Source organism: Taudactylus pleione, unplaced genomic scaffold (assembly GCF_031769625.1).
Source record: "Taudactylus pleione unplaced genomic scaffold, aTauple2 ptg000095l, whole genome shotgun sequence".
In the NCBI taxonomy this organism is placed as follows: Eukaryota; Metazoa; Chordata; class Amphibia; order Anura; family Myobatrachidae; genus Taudactylus; species Taudactylus pleione.
The window spans coordinates 34,532,641-34,550,684 of NW_028284497.1; the positions used below are offsets into that span (position 1 = coordinate 34,532,641).

An 18,044-nucleotide genomic window follows, 5' to 3' on the forward strand; every position below is an offset into this window, starting at 1 on the left:
CTGAAGTGGTATGTGAGTACCATCCACAACCCCTATGATGTGTGGGAAGCCAGCTATTTGGTAAAAATTGGCCTTGGCCACACTAAGGGCACCCATATCCAAAGGCATTTTAATAAAATGATGGAGGTGCTTGAAAAGTGCCTCCATCACTGCCCTCAGGATCCGGGAAAAGGAGGATTGGGAGATGCCCGCCACTATTCCCACCGTTGTTTGAAACGATCCTGAGGCACAGAAATGTAACACCGCCATAAATTGCGTCAGTGGTGGTATTGCTGTTGGACTGTCAATTTGCCGCTCAAGATCACTTTCTATTAATGAGAGAGTGTCTATGATGATTTTGGGAGGTAGACGGTAGCGTCTTAAAACCTCATCATCGGGCATTCCAAAAAGGGTGACACGTGTTCGAAATATCTGGGGCCTTGCATGCCTACGATGCCTACGCCTGGGACGAGTTTGAGGTTGGTCGTCTTCCGGGAGCAGGGCCAGAACAATTCGCCCCAGATCTACCTGAAATTCAAAGTTTACAATGTAAGGCTTTTGAGCCACCCCAAAAGTAACATAAAACAACTTAGCTTTATGATACCATCCATAGCTGCTTACATGCCGGGGTATTGTCATGATACGTATAAACTGTAAAAAAGCCAAAAATGAGACATCAAAAATTTAGAGGGTGATTTTATGTTTGTCAAATTGGTGCAAGCCAACACATAAAATAGGCGAAACACACATTTGGCCATCGATGAAAACGACATTGCACACCGTACGTCAAATAGGGGTCAAATGGACCCCAAAAATGGAAAAGGGAAAAGCAAAACTGGTTTACATGATGAATAAGCCTCGAAAAATGCGTTAATTATTTCGCAAATGCAAGTCACTACACCAACAGTCAAAAATGCGTTAATTAGTTCGCAAATGCAAGTCACTACACCAACAGTCAAAAATGCGTTAATTAGTTCGCAAATGCAAGTCACTACACCAACAGTCAAAAATGCGTTAATTAGTTCGCAAATGCAAGTCACTACACCAACAGTCAAAAATGCGTTAATTATTTCGCAAATGCAAGTCACTACACCAACAGTCAAAAATGCGTTAATTAGTTCGCAAATGCAAGAAAAATAATGGACTTACCAAAATCGAATATATAAGATTTCCCTCAAAAAGGTCTTTGGGTCCGAAAGCCAAAACAAACTAAAATAGATGAAATTAGTGTTAAAAAAAAAATATCAAACAAAAAACCAGAAGTAGACACCAATTGGCCACAAATTAGACTGCACAAAACTTACCAAATCAGGAAACGATGGCAAAAAATAAACCAAAAAAATGCGAACGGAAAACCAAAACAACTGTAGCAAACCAAAAAAAATACAAACACCGCCAAATCCTCCAACCGCAAACAACCAAATCCAACCAACTTAACCGCCAACAATCCAACAACGCAACCTCGACTCCACACACACCAAGCCATAAATAGTGTTTATTTTCCCGCACAAATTAAGGATGAATCATAGGGACGCACAATCAATGATGCGGCCGCAAACTAAGGACGCATGTATAAATACGTCACAAAATCACATTTAATTTCTGGTTGATTTCATTCTGGAAGCAGAGACATGGCTTCAGACCAGGGAAACAATGGCCAAAATTCCGGCGGTAAGGCCTTCATGCATTTTGTCTCAATGATTCTTTTAAAACATAATATTGTGCAAGTTGTGAAGTGGCTACATCTGCATATTTACCCAAATAGGTGAGGAGGATGACATGGAAGAGACTGCTGGCCCCAGTCAACCCGCCAAAGCTGCCAAAAAAAAAAGGCAGCCACATTTCACAAGCAAGGATATGGAGGTTTTGATCCAGAAGTGCGTTGACATCCTGCCCCAGGCAGCCAGGAATATGAGCCAAAGCCAGAAGTGGAGAATGTGGGAGGAGGTCGCCGTTGCTGTCAATAGGGTGGGTGATTATGTCCGTCTAGCCCGGGATGTCAAACGGCGGTAAGTAAACACTTTCCCATCCTATAAACAAACCCCATTGTAAAAAAAAGGATAATGGTTCCAATTTCATTCCACAGATGGGCAGACTTCAAATATCGTCTCAAGCAAAAACTTGCCGACAGGGCTAGGCATGCAAGGGGGACAGGTGGGGGTCCCACCCCTGTGTCATTGGAGTTGACAGACTTAGAAGAGCTGGCACATGGGTGTGTGCAGGCTGTGGAGGTGTTTGGCGTGTCCAACATGGATACGGACATGCCAGACTTTGCGGCTCCTCATGTTGGCCAAGGTAAGTCTTGTGATGTCACCAACTCTGAAATGCTATTGTGCCAATATGTAGATTCTAATGTGAGTCTTTTCGCATTTTTCCTAACAGAGACAGAGGCGGATGAGTCTGCTCCAGAGGGGAGCCTTGGCCGCAGAATTTCTGCTGGCTCTGCAGGGGAGGAACCAGTACATCCGGCTGAGGACCCTGCAGAAGCCAGTCCAGGGCGTGCCCCCTCGCAGGCAGTGGGCCTCCTCACAGAACTCAATTTTAAATCGGATTTCCATACGGAGATTCTGCAGAGGATGGACGCCAGTCTGATACGGGTGGCTGAGGCCCTGGAGCAAAATGCTGCGGCCAACGTGACCATTGCTCAGGCCCTGGCGGAAAATACCAGGGCCAACATCCGCATCGCCGATGCCCTGGAGCAGCTCGTTCGCCAGCGCATGGTGGAGCCGACCTCCCTTCCTGCCGGAACATCCGGATCCTCCACCTCTGGCACAACATCAGCCAATCCTCCAAATGTGCCTAGCCCTGTGCCTAGTCCAGAGGCCACAACATCTGCCTCTGGACAGGCCAGCCCGATGGCATCCCGGACCCGGTCTGGCGCCCACCCTCACCCAGCCAAACGGGCGAGAAAACGGTGACAGCAATGGCGACTTTTCCCACACTCCTTCTGTGCTTGGCTCATATTCCTTTCTGGTCAAAACTTCCCTCTCCTTTCTTGTGAAATGTTTTTAATTTTGGTATTTACGTTTATGTTACCAGTTATGGCTTTTTTTTTTTTTTTTAACAAATATCTTTGCCACAAAAAAAAAGGCAACAAAATATTAGGCCAATTTGTTTGTGTTTAAACAATAAATTTAAAACAAAAAACTGACATTGTATTGTGACATTATTGTACAAATGGGTTACATTTAATCCTGGCCCTAAAGGCAAAAACTGACCCTCTTAAAAAAAAAAAAAGGCCTCTTTAAGGAACGTTTAAAAAATCACATAGCGATGCAAATTCCACAGTAAACCAAAAAAAAGGGGAGCTAATTAAAACATGATGACATTATTGTTACAATAGGCCATAACCAACAAATTGTGGCCAAAATAAAACACCAAAAATGTACGCTAATTTATTGTGTAATCATGACATTAGCAGCTCTGATTTCCACCTTTGTACGCTTTTGTGCTATCCCAATAAACTGCTTTCCAAACACATACCAAGCCGGTTTTCAATCCAACACTAATTACTTTACTGACCAGCCGCGATTAATCGCAGCACCATCGTTGAGTCCCGGGACGGAGGAGAAGGCCATCGCCAATGTGGTCGAGTAATCCTGACCCTAAGCTGTGCGAGCATTTTGAAGGGAAAGCGGATGTTCCAGTGACGTATGAGACGGTCCGAACACATTTGACGTTCGCATCTGCTAATGTATGTACGCCCCAAAAACGCCTCGCCACGCCTGCGTTTTTTCATCTCCACCCCCGTCAACACCCAAAAACGCCCTGTTCTGTCAATCACATTTGACATGTCACTTCCTGTACGCTATTTTAGGAACGAGAGAAAAAAAGCTCGCAATCTGCCGTACGCACATGCGCAGTGTAACACCGACGCATGCGCGGTTAGTCAACATCGGAACGCAACGAGCGTACTGTTGTTAACGTGCGGCTCTGAATGAGGGCCAATGATGGCAATACAAATAAATGTACATACAATAAACCCCAACAATGGTCCTAAATCTGCAGATGTATCTAATAATGGCTGAGTGTCATGACACTAGGTAAATGCTATCCAATTACTGGTAGTTTAGTTCCTCGGAGGAAAAAACGTATGATAATAGGAACTCCACTTGTTGCCAAAAACTGTGACAGTAGCTATAGCATAGTAACAATGTATCCTGTGTGAAGAAATAGACACAAATGTCAATAGGCTACCATCTGAACACCCGACTGTACCTGACGCTACACATAACGGTACACTACACTCCGGTTATCCTGACTAGGACCAGGATGTTCATCTATGCCAGGACATTTGATTGTTCCAGAAAGCCTCTTTGCACTTGCCCGCACTAGACCACGTGGAGTCCCTGCTCACGGTTGTCTCCGGGGACGCCCGGAATTTACTGCCGTGATATACACGTCTACTTGCATGGTAACTGACCCGCTGGACACGTGCCTATGTGGGGAGAGCTCTCCGGCTACTATAGCGATTGCTGTCATACAGCTTACCTCGGACATCCTCATCTATATTTGTAACCGTGAGTTATAAGCCCATACATTGAGGCTGGTTTTCTAAGTGACCATTTTTTATTACCTTTTTTTCTTCACTGTCGGGTATCCAGAAGGCCGTATGGCTATTGTGCATTAGCACTATTGACATTTGTGTCTATTTCTTCACACAGGATACATTGTTACTATGCTATAGCTACTGTCACAGTTTTTGGCAACAAGTGGAGTTCCTATTATCATACGTTTTTTCCTCCAAGGAACTAAACTACCAGTAATTGGATAGCATTTACCTAGTGTCATGACACTCAGCCATTATTAGATACATCTGCAGATTTAGGACCATTGTTGGGGTTTATTGTATGTACATTTATTTGTATTGCCATCATTGTTTCTTTTAATAATTTTATATGTGCATTTGGCCATGTCATTTATATATTAAATATTGTCATTAATATTATTATTTAGCAGCGCACGTCCAGTATGTGTTTTTTGTTTGCTACCTTATTACTTACCTGTCTACTCTCTACTTACCTATCCCTGCCGACATACTACCAACCTGCTATGAACCTAACTACCAATTGTCTACTTTCCTATTGCCCACCTTCCGACTACCTACCTTAAGAGAGACGGCATTGCTGTACATGTAATGTACATGTACAGGTGACTCCCGATTGGCTGTCAGTCCGTGACAGTGGGCCGGATGCATGACTATCCCCGTAAAGGACCGCTCTGACGGTAAGAGTGGCCCTTTGCAGTGGAGGGACTTCCGGGTCTATGACCCAGAAGCCCCTCCAGCGTCCTTCTGCGCATGCGCTGAAGGATGAGCGCGCCGCAGGGTGTGCTGGGAGGGATCCCTCTCAAAACACTCTGTGGCGAGAAGACCATAGGCTTCTATAGGGTAATGCCATCAGGAAGATGGCGTTACCCACCACAACTAAGTCCCAGAGTGCATTACACTCCGGGGCTTATTGCATATGAAAAATGCGGTCAAACCTGCATTTTCAGGGCCTGACCACATTTTTACCCTTGATGCATCTCACCCAGTGCCTGTCTCTCCATGGATGCCTGCCTGACCCATCACCAAATCCACACCTGCTGCTGCTGGTACGTGAGGGGGAGGTCTGAGACTGCTGCTGGTTTCCCTATGATGCGGAGGTCAGATGATGCTGGAGAGACACAGGGGGAGGTAAGAGGCTTCGGGGAAGGGGGTGGGGTAATTCTGCATAATTTGTAGAGGGCATTACTGTGTGGCATCAATTGTAAAAGGCATTACTGTGTGGCATAATGTGTAAGGGGCACTACTACTATTGTGTGGCATAATGTGCATAAGGGGTAGTACAATGTGATACACTACACTGATGAAAAGGGGCGAGTCTTAAGAACACACCCTTTTTAGTGACCACGCCCCCTTATAAGTACGACCATAAATATTCCATACCGACACTTCAAAATTCCCACTTCGACCACTGGATTGATATGATCACTTGAGTACATCCATGCTTCTCCAGTCACAGGATTGATTTTATATGCTAATATATCGGTGGAGTTAGATTAAATCTTGGCCTTTTCTTCCTTTTGGCAACTTGAGTCTCATTTTTCAGAGCCTAATATTAAAGCAGCAATCACACAATAATGATTACATAAATCACTTACAAAACTATAAGAAGGTTCGTAGTTACCCTTTTCCTTGATTAGTTTCTATTATTATTGGTTTTGGTGTTTATTGACTGTCCGTTTTTCAAAGCAGACGATCATCGGCAAATTTGACCAATAGTTTTATACCAGCAACAATAATCAATGCTAGTTTAAGCACAGGTGACAGGTGACCAGCTACAGTAATCAATGCTAGTCGGGGTCCGCGATCATGGGGGGCGGGGGGTAGCAGCGGCGGCCGGTCGGCGCATGCGCGGGCACTTTGTCATGGTATTTTTTTCGAAAATATCGTGACTAGTGTGCGGATGGGATTCGCAAGGACAGAGCTTTCTCGCGAGCTCTGTCCCTGCAAGGCATTTGTAGTAAATCCCTGTGATATTGCCTGAATTCGCAATGTGAATTCAGTCGTTAATATCACACTACAATCTGCATTCAATATGCGGTTTGTAGTAAATAGAGCCCATAGTGATAGTCTGAGTGCTACTGGAAACCATACTCCCTCCATTCATCTGGTCAAACTGTCCTCCAGAGAGATTTTGAAAAGGAGATCATGATTTCTATATGGACAGCTAATACATGCTTAAAATTTACTTTTATTTTTTTGTTTTGAGTATATGCGAGATTGCTGCTTTCAGCAACATCATTCTTACATTCGTGAAGAATAATTTGCTTTATATAACAGCAAAGAGTTTAGTAATATGACCCTTTGGAATGCTCATAAAGCGGTTATAGCAGGCCATCTAATACTAATAGCTTTGTGCACCAAACAAAATCATAGTGACAGTTTTGATTAACCAATTCAAAATAAAAAATAGACTTTGCACCTAAATGTACCCTATGTAAACAAACTCACATTTACATAACTCCAGGTAAGAGGTGAATTAAATTTCCTATTGTCTTTATGCATGGAGTAATCACTGAGGTCAGACAGTAGTCCCCATTGATAATAATAATAATATAATAACTCTGCAGAACATTTCTGTGAAATCTCCTACATTAGGCTGTTAGCACAGAGCAACAACTCATAACATTATGCAGAAACTAAATATTTTTGTTCAAAATAAATGTATTTTTATTGATATTTTTTTACATGTGAATACTGGGCCTGATTCTGACCCGCTCGCGAGCGCTGAGCGCTTGCAAGCGGGTCGATGGTGCCCTAGTGCGCATGCGCACGACGGAGGGAGCTCCGTTGTGCGCATGCGCGAGACCCAAATAACGACGGGGTAGCCGTCGTTATGGGTCTCGCACCAAAGGGGGCGTGCTGTCGATGGTGAGTGACAGCACGCCCCCTTTTGTGAGCGTGCCGAGGGCATGGCTGCCAGACGGAGGCGTTCCCATGGGAATGCCTACCGTCTGGGTCCGGCCCCACTGACATCACTAGTGATGTCAGTGGGAGTGATTTTGGCTCTGATAGAGCCAAAATCACTCCAGGGCTTGCGGTCACCGAGACCCTACCGCAGGGTCTCGTCGCAAGCCCGATGGTCGCGATGGTCTTGACCATCGCGACCATCATCATGGACGCTCGCATAAGCTGTGGGTGGTCACCCACAGCTATGCGAGCGGCCAGGAGGCCACTCCATTTTAAGCTAGGCTGGCCCTGATTCAGAGCGAGCGCTCTGGTCAGAGCGTCCGGCTCTGAATCAGGCCGACTGTGCATTGATTGCTGTTTTCATTAAATGTATGCTTTTACCCTTTAAAGTGATCCACATTCACTTATTTTTCTCAAATAATAATTGTTGTTTCAAATTATTATTGGGAGATATTGCCTATCATTCAAGCACTTTTTATTTGTTATTGTTTTAAAAGATACAGCTCTCACCACTCCCACACGCGACGTCAGCTGACCACATATGCGTAGTAGCGATGCGCCTCCAGAAACTAAAAGTAAAGTGATCGCTAATGTGACTACTTTACTTTTACACATTGCCATGATAAGAAATTATAATTATCGGGGAACAAAAACAATAATTAATAATGGGCCCCTTAATGTAAAACACATGAAGGTACCCACAATTCTGTAATGTTGCTTTCTATTGAGAATGAGTATTCCATATGTATTTAAGATGTGAGGGAACTCTTACATCTTCTGATAAAACATGTTTGTGTTTTACAGTCTGACTAAAATAGAAGTATTTGGCTGCCATGCCCTCACTGCAAAATGCCTAATTTCTGTGGCTACTGAGTGTACACATCTGGAATACCTGAACATTGGCAGAATACCAAAAGCTACTGATCTATGTCTGGCAAAAATAGCATCCAGTCTACTGAAGATATCCACACTCAATGTGACAGGCCTTAATGTGGTAAGTTATCAGTTTCATGGCCATATTGCGATAAAGTCGCCATTTATTTCCTAACTTGTGGAGTTCACATTTCTGGAAGTTGCATCTACAATAATAATAACAAAGAAACACCATAGTGGCATAGCGTGGTCCTCAAATTATACACTCTGACAGTGCCCCATTCTCACCTGTAAGCGTCACGGTATCTTCTTTGCAAAAAATAAACTCCCAAGTATCTTTAGATAAATAAATATTTTCGCTGCTATCAATAAATGCAGAGCAACAACTGAGAAAGGTACTAAGACATACAACATACAAACATACATCTAATAACATGGCTTCCAAGTTATATGAATTCTTATACTGAAAATTATGTATATAGTTGAAAATCTCTAAAAATTGTGTCATGGTAACATTGATTGCGCTATTATCCATAAAAAGCTACCTTTACAAGCTTTTAAGGAATTAAATAATGTCTAGCTCTGTTTATACCAGGCCAGACTGGCCATCTGGCACTTCTGGCAAATGCCAGAAGGGCCGATGGCCTCAGGACTGGCTCATCGAGTGCGGCTGCTGCTGCACAGGGCGGAATTCACCTTCTGGACTCCATAGGTGTCCCTTCCCCGCCCCGCCGGAGTTCATAGTATGAGCGCTGGGGGAGGAGGAAAGGGGTGGTGGCAGTGCAGCACCCGGCGCACATGATGGGCCGCTAATCCTTGCCTAGCAGCACCCCCGCCCTGTGAAATGTTACCATGCCCATTTTGCAAGCAGGCAGGGGGACTGCCAGGGCTGATCCGCAGCCCTAGTCCGTCCTTGGGTTATACTATTTGTTCTCTGTAGATATATGTATTTAACATCATAATTGATCAGGTGCGACTTATTGCCATCATGTCTGGAATGTATTGTATTGGGGTCCTTTGACTGATTTTACACCAGGGAAGGGCCTATGAGGCTTAAGTTACACTACTGCTACAGTAACTATACATAAGTCAGTGAAATTGATCTTTTTCTAAAATTTTTATTAACTTAATTTTCCTACTTTCTTTATCCCTATACTGTAGGTAAGAGATCGCACTGTTCACCATATTGTAAAACAATGTTCAAAGCTAGAAAATCTGACACTCAGTTCATGCACCCAAGTGACAGATGTCAGCCTAGTGGAAATCAGCACTTACCTGAGAACGATCAAGTAAGTACAACAGTAAAGATTGATTCACTTACTTTGTTATTGTGTACATGCCAATCCAATGTGTATGACTTCCTTTTTCTTTTTCATTTAACTGAAAACTCCCTTTTTGGCATGATGTCTGCTTAGGATATAAATGCCGCCCATTTCTACCTTTTTGGTGACAGAATGGCATAAAACATTAACTCTCCTTCCTCCCCAAATAATATATCCAATATAAGTAACGAAGTGTAGTTTAAAATACATATATTGGACCTCATTCAGAGCCGCTCGCAAAAAGCGAGCGCTCGCTCTGAATGAGGGTGACCATTTTTTTTTTTTAGCTAAGCTTTTTTTTAGCTGACCACCCACAGCTTTTGCGAGCGGACAGGTGATGGTCGCGATGGTCGTGACCATCGCGACCATCGGGCTTGCAACAAGACCCTTGTGGTAGGGTCTCGTCTGCCACAAACTCCAGTGAGCTTCCTGCTGTAATAAAGCAGGAAGCTCACTACTGACATCACCAGTGATGTCAGTAGGGCCGCCCACAAACGGTAGGCGTTCCTTCAGGAACGCCTCCGTTTGTCCAGCCACCCCCCCCTCCCCGCCTACAAAACAGGGCTAGCTGACGTTTGTAGCGAGCCCCGGAGCGAGTGAATTTCTCACTCGCTACGGGGCTTGCGCACGTGTGCGGCGCATTCGCAGTGCCCCACCATCGACCCGCTTGTGAGCGTATAGCGCTTGCGAGCGGGTCTGAATGAGGACCATGGTTTAATCAAATTGACTGAGGTACAAATGAAGTCACCTGTGCTTAAGCATGGATATCCTTAAAACCTGGACTGTAATCAGTTGAGGCCCAAGGCACAGGCTAGCAGAGCCGTTGCCCTGAGCACCATAGCCGCACATGGGTGCCAGAACCACAACCTGGCTTGCTCCAGAAAAATCCGCCCTCCTCCTAACGTTATTGGTATACACTCAGAGGGAGGGAGCGGGGAAGGGAAGGCGTGACAGTGCAGCACAGGATGGCGCTGGGCGCTGAGAAACGTAGCCCTGACTGTTTTAGTGGAGTTTGGGAAACTCTGTACTACAAGTTAGTATTTATTTCCAAATTTAATTTAAAATGACATATTTGATACATTCTTATACGCTATATTACTTTGCAGTTGTTTGTCTATAGGCAGGTTAGAATACAAAAATCACTTTCAAAAGTATAAATAAATGCTAAACACAGAACACAGGGCCTGATTCAGCAAGCAACGTACAGGATAGAACGCACGCACCCGGCCGCTGCGTGAATATGCTAATCAATGCATACGCACGCAGACCGCAGCACAACATATTTGAGTTTCTAATGTCAGTTTCTAGAATGGTAGCAGCAAAGCAAAGGCACCTTCAAATTTGTTGATCCTTTTTATTTTCCTCCTAATTTTGTAAACCCTAGCTTGTCATGTTCTTGTTTCTGAAGGCGAAATAAATAGTAGAAAATGCTGCTGCTCTCATAATTAGTTATCTAATGTGCCATTGTATCTCAACGTGGCGCGTATAGTCTGGATTGCTTCAATTCACAAGCAAATCTTTCACAATGACTGAGAATTTTCATGATACATTTGTTTTCCTTTGAGGAGAGCAAGAGAACTAGTTTGAAAATGACAGTTAAACCTGTGAACAATGACAAATAAAATAACCAGACAAACCTTTTTATTTGAAGGTGGCAGCAGATTTCTTTAGCGAGTCACAGTAACACTCTACATAATTTCAAATCGATGACAAATAACCCTCTATAAAAAATGTAGAGCAATAGGTTCCAAGAAACCAACAGAACCAAATGGCCCTCACTGCACTATGGGCCTGATTCAGTGATAGGCGCAGTAGAATACTCAAAGCGTCTTTGTAGATAGCGGCTGTGCTACAATATGCAAAAGTCACAGGAGGCGTCTTAAGTAAATAGACATCCACTGCCAACTTCTCTGATCTGATGCTGCATCTGAGGACACAGACATTGGATCAACTGCGGGATCATCTTATATCTGAGTAACGTTCAGGTTATTCAGGATGTCCGGTTAAATCATGCAGCCGGGGCCAGTGAAGATGCGTCCAAGGATGCAGCTACTGGCTTCAGCACGCCCAGAAAATGGGGCTGACATGTCCCTGATTTCTGGGATGCTCTGTGTCGCCACCCCGACACTGTCTCCAAACGCCAGCAGAATGTCAATCATGTTGCAGCATTTGGGGCACAGCGAGTGATATTGCAGGCCCAGGTATGCACATGTGCAGGACGGCTTCTGTACTTGCACACAGATGCCCTGGGCCAGAAAGAGTCCCCATTTTTCAAATAGAGACATAAGACGTGTGCCTGAAAAAGAGGGATGGGCTCATGGGGAAGGTGCATGACAAATCTGATTTTTCCCGTAAGATGATGAAGGGGTACCAATCCCTTTGTACCACTGTTATCCAGATGTCAGTGTCAGTGTGAATCCAATGGCTGCAGTGATAATACACAATAGTTATGTAGTGAAACTCACCAGCTCTAAATGTGGGAGAGCACTGGAGAAGCTGCACCTGCAGGAGGATTTGTCCATCAGAACAGCTGTGCACAAGCCTAGTGTAGATCACCAACTTAAGGTATACAAAGAGTGTTGCTTATAGTGTATATGCAGCAAATAGCAGTGGGTTCGAGTTCCGGGTACGACAGTATTTTAAAATATGTGCGTTAAATAAAGGATGCTGCGACTGAAGGTGCTTGGGGAGGTGGCCACATGGAAGGGGAGACAACCACAGAGGAGATAGAGGCGGCCAGGAGATGTGCATAAACATTGGGTTTACGTACACCTCTGAATTAGGTCCCATGACTGGATGAGGATTGCATGTTGAGCGACGACATATAGGGCCTGATTCTGATTAGTACGTAAACCCCATGGTTTGCATACAATTATGATGTTAGAGGATCGGCGCATGCACAGTTTTCTAGGAGTGCCGAGGCCACGGTCTGCGTCTTCGGATGCAGATTTCCTGGCCTCGGCTACAGATGTGAACCAGCCATCTGAGTAACCATCTGAGGGATACTCAGATGGCTAATGTTCTTGCAAGTGATCTGATGGTTGCATCCTCAGGAGATGTCTATTTACAGCAGACACCTACGGTTGCATTAGCATATGTTAGCATTGCTGCTGCAGCGATGCCAACAGCGTACAACTCTGAATCAACTCCATAATGTAAAGACAGTTGTGCTAAGGGCATTTACTCAGGGCCCAAAACTACAAGAGTGATCTAACCTTTTTAATGCAAATTCTGCTAGTGCAGGTTAAGTTGTCACATAGAAGGTTTAGGAGAGACTTACACATGTCAGTTTGCGTCATTTGCATATTTGCGCACAGCAGCAGCAGCAGCGTACTAATTTGCAGCTCCAGCGGCATTAGTGTACATCTCTGACTCACTGTACACTTCTCTGTTTTCTGCTGTAAGATGCACAGTAATGTGTTTCATGGGTCTGCTGTACATCACATTATTATATTACTATATGTTGGCATTCCAGGTTTGCGATTTCTTTCCTTTTTTTTGCGACTGTGATATTATGCAAATGCTAGTTGCAGCCTTCCCTATCTGTCATTTCAAGCACCAGAGATTGCAAACCCTGAGACATCCAGTCCATGGACAGTGGAAATCCGCCGGTGGACTCAAACACTCAACCATAGGTGCATCATCACAATGACCATCAACACTTACCATGCCCTATGGCTGGCGCAGTGTCTCCTTCTAAGCTTTCTCTAAACATGGCCTCTGCGGCTGTGGCTTTGGCCTAACATGCCAATGGGATAGACTTTATTGTGTACACCTAGGGACACCTCCCAGGAATGCCACTGCTTTTCTGCCATCATCTCAAATGAGTGCGAACCCATACACAACAGCGATCTCTGTGTGCTCTCAGGGTGACACGTGCTGTAGGGGTTTCCAGGACTTTTCACACATGCGCAGTAGCAGATAATCGCTCAACTGCGCAAACATCATCACTGCGTACACCTCTGAATCAGGCCCAGTGTCACCATTGTGAGTTCAACATTTTAACTGTCGAACTGCCCACCACAGTGTACATATCCTTTGTATACTAGGTCTCACTATCATGTGCTGTGAAATACAGCACTTTATCATACCTCCCAACATGACCCTCTCCAGGAGGGACACAATGCTCTGGTCCTGGACTTCCATGGTAATTTATGATTGGTGGAGGCTCCAGAGGTGGGGCTGCAGTACAGTCCAAAATTCAAATAGGGGAGACACACCAACTGCCAGTGAGTCCCAGCCAGTGATGTGTGGCAGCGTGTGAAATGACAGTTGGTGTGGCTCCCCTATTTGACTTTTGAACTGTGCTGCAGCCCCACCTCTTACCAAGGAAGTCCAGGACCAGAGCATTGTGTCCTCCTGGAGAGGGTCATGTTGGGAGGTATGCTTTATAGTACATAAAAAGGCAAAAAACCAGCACAGAAATGTGTTACTATGCAGACTGGAGTAGATCACTGAGTAGTGTGCTGTTTCTATACGCTCGATCTTCATTGGATTGCCAAATAGGTAGTGTAATGAAAATACAAAACAAATGGCCAGGAGACATGTAAACTAAAGAGTTGTCTGGAATCCATAGAAAAAATTCTGGCGTATTCACGGGTGATGACGAGGGGAGAAAATATTATGGAAGGTGAAGCAACAACCATTATTTTGTGAGTGTGAACCAAGGAGCTCATTCAGACCTGCTCACTAGATGCTTTCGTTCGCTCCCAGCATATGCAAATGCAGCGCATGCCCAGCAAGGCAGGCGATCGCACGGCAAGGCATTAGCATGCCCACTATGTCTTGGCATGTGATTACTTTGTGTATGCAAACGCCCATCAGCCATTCATAAGATGCCCACTTGCGTCATGACGTCTCTCCCTTCAACTCAGGAGTGAACTACAGCCTCCGGCTGCTGCTGTAGGGAAGTAGCCGGGCGCCAGCTGGTAACAAAATCTGTGGGCTCCCGGCAAATGGATTCCAGGCTGGTGCCTCCCTGCGGCGCAGAGATGACTGGCCGTGTAAGGTGGGCTGGAGGAAGCAGAACTTGTTCCGCCTCCAAATAGAACTGATGGGACGCAGGGGCTGATTCAGCTTTGGGAATAGAGTGAGAAAGAGCACGTAACTGTGAACCAGGACAAACAATGTTGCAATGCAAGGGGTGCAAATACTGCACAGGTTTATTTTTACACTTTAATTTAGATGTCAGTTTGGACACACTCCTCCCAAATCTAAATCTCTCTGCACTTTTTGCCTCTGCCCCACCCCCAGTGCAGCATGGCTTCACCAAGATGATCAGTTACGTGCTGTTTCTCACTCTATTCCAAAAGCTGAATCAGGCCCACAGTTCCGTCCCGTTCCTGTCAACTTTAACCCCTGGGTACTGTAATAAGAGTTGATGTACACACAGGGGCGTTTCTAGAGAGGAGGTGGTCCGTGTGCAGTCTCCGACAAGGGCCCCCTCCTCTCTGTCCGGCGGCTGGTGGCGCACTGAGCTGTGTGCGGCCAGCGCCGGAGTTATAGACTCTGGGCACTAGAGTGCGCCCAGAGTCTATAGAGTATGCACAGGTCACCGCAAACATCGGGAAAATGGCAGCGGCTGTCGTTTTCCAGTCATTTTTAGAGCGCCAGACCCCCGCTCCGACGTGGGACTCCGGAGAGGTCAGTATGCTATGGGTGCAGGGTGTGCAGGACCCCCCTGGGGGGGGACGAGCATACGAGCATCATGATCACATATTGCTGCTAATTGAATTCTCCCCTAAATGCTTTCTACAATGTGTTTTTGTGGACTATGGAAATATTCTACAATATATTAATTTGGATACACATTTAACACTATATAATGATAGCATAAAGTTTGTGTCTTTATAAGTTGTCAGCATAAAGTTTTTGTCTTTATAAGTTGTTTGTGTCTTATAAGGTGCATACATATGTAACGATTTTGTAACCAACGATTTTTCTGTCAGATTATCTGTCAGATTTTCCCTTGAAAAAGTGAATGATTTTTGAAGTGTAATGAACGATTTTTACAACGATGAACGAAAAATGTTCCTTCCCTTAATGAAAATCGTTATGTTGGACAGTGTGAAATGGACGATGAAAGAAAACTACAAACTACAAACGGGAGCGCGCTTGAAAGATTATCGTTCATCGTTATAACTCAGAAACTGAACGATTTTGTGAACGAATGAACGACGTCGTTAACGACAAATCGTTCAAAAAATCGTTACGTGTGTATGCATCTTAAGTTGTTGTTATAAGTTGATTCACCCTACATGCTAGATTTTATCTAGTGCTTTCCACTCTGCCAGGTGATGTGAATCAAGCACAATTTGGTCTAGGAACCTGACTACATAAGAGAATAGCAATGTTGTTCCATTTTTCCTTGCAAATAGATTATACTCGAATCTCTTCCTTTTTAGATATCTTGATTTAAGTGGATGTAAAAAGGTGTCAGATATAGGAATTCAGGCACTAGCAAGAAGCTGCCAAGAAATTTGTTATCTGGATCTGAGCTCAACTGGAATAGGAAAAAGGGGGTGAGTTTAAATGTTTTCTTGGTAAACATACCTACATCAAGTTTAAGCATGTTTGGGTTTTCTGGCCAGCGGGGATCATTGCTCATACAGTGGAAGCTTTTTGGGGCAACGTATATTTCCTACCTCAGTTACGCGGTTTTTAATAGCCACTGATTGACAGCTTCTTTGACTGATGGTTTTAAAGTGGCATTTAGCATTTTAGCATTTATTTTTGTGGCTTATTTAAATTCATCTTCAAAGCCGTCTGTCATCACCGGCTGCTATGAATAACCAGAGCCGGCCCTAGCCAAATTAGAGCCCTAGGCAAGATTTTGGGTGGTGCCCCCCTCCCCGTGGGATCCTGAAAAGGGGTGTGGGCAGCACAACACGGTATCAGCACCCACCCTCACCCACCACCCCTATCCCAGCAGAGCATCCCTCTCCCAGCAGTGACCACCACAGCGCCCCGGCCCTCTCCAAGTTTCAAACTTACTTTACTTAAGCGCAGCCTGCAGAGCCATCCGACTCAAGCTATATATATATATATATATATATATATATATATATATATTAGGGGTGTGCACCGGCCACTTTTCGTGTTTTGTGTTTTGGTTTTGGATCTGGATCTTTCTTCGTGTTTTGGATCTGGATTGGTTTTGCCAAAACCACCCTTCCGTGTTTTGGGTTCTGGGTTTTGTGTTTTGGATCTGTATTTTTTTTAAAAAAAGCATAAAAACAGCTAAAATCACAGAATTTGTAGGTTTTTCTGCTCCTATGCTATTATTAACCTCAATAACCTTAATTTCCACTCATTTCCAGTCTATTCTGAACATCTCACACCTCACAATAGTGTTTTTATGTCCAAAAGGTTGCACCGAGGTAGCTGGATGACTATGCTAAGCGACACGAGTGGGCGGCACAAACACGTGACCCATCTAGGAGTGACACTGCAGTGGCAGACAGGATGGCAGTTAGAAAAACTAGGCCCCAAACTGTACATAATGCAAAGAAAAAAAAGAGGTGCAAGATGGAATTGTCCTTGGGCCCTCCCACCCACCCTTATGTTGTATAAACAGGACATGCACACTTTAACAAATCAATCATTTCAGCGCCAGGGTCTGCCACACAACTGTGGCTGAAATGATTGGTTCGTTTGGGCCCCCACAAAACAAGCTGGCAATTAATGTGTCCCTGCACAAACTGGCTCTACGGAGGCAAGATGTCATCCTCATCCTCCTCATCCACCGATTCCTCACCCTCTTCAGTGTGTACATCCTCATCCTCACAAAGTATTAACTCGTCCCCACTTGAATCCACCACCACAGGTCCCTCTGTACCTTCTGGAGGCTGGTCTCCCTGGAAGAGCTGATAATTCATTTTGATGAACATCATCTTCTCCACATTCTGTGGAAGCAACCTCCTACGCCTTTCGCTGACAAGGTTCCCGGCTGCACTAAACACTCTTTCGGAGTACACACTGGAGGGGGGACAACTCAGGTAAAATAGAGCCAGTTTGTACAGGGGCCTCCAAATTGACTCTTTTTCCTGCCAGTACAGGTATGGACTGTCTGACATGCCTACTTGGATGCTGTCACCGATGTAATCCTCCACCATTCTGTCAATGGTGACAGTATCATATGCAGTGACAGTAGACATGTCAGAAATTGTTGCCAGGTCCTTCAGTCCGGACCAGATGTCCAAACTCGGTCCTGCCTGCCCTGCATCACCGCCAGCGGGTTGCTTAGGATACCTAAGTTTTTTCCTGGCAGCCCCAGTTGCGGGAGAAAATGAAGAAGGAGCCGTTGACGTGTCACGTTCCGCTTCAGCTGACAGTGTGTTCACCAGCAGGTCTTTGCACCTCTGCAGGCTTGTGTCGGCCGGAAAGAGAGACACCACATAGGCTTTAAACCTAAA

At 44.8% G+C, this 18,044-nt stretch overlaps 1 protein-coding gene across 1 annotated transcript in view; it reads left to right on the plus strand.

The window, feature by feature from the left end:
- LOC148526729 (uncharacterized) overlaps window positions 1-18,044 on the plus strand; it is a 156,311-nt gene that overhangs the window by 121,421 nt on the left and 16,846 nt on the right. The window contains exons 11-13 of the mRNA XM_088470291.1: window positions 8,240-8,429; window positions 9,470-9,597; window positions 16,035-16,151. Coding sequence (XP_088326417.1) covers window positions 8,240-8,429; window positions 9,470-9,597; window positions 16,035-16,151 — 435 coding nt within the window. The remainder of the gene's footprint in view (window positions 1-8,239; window positions 8,430-9,469; window positions 9,598-16,034; window positions 16,152-18,044) is intronic.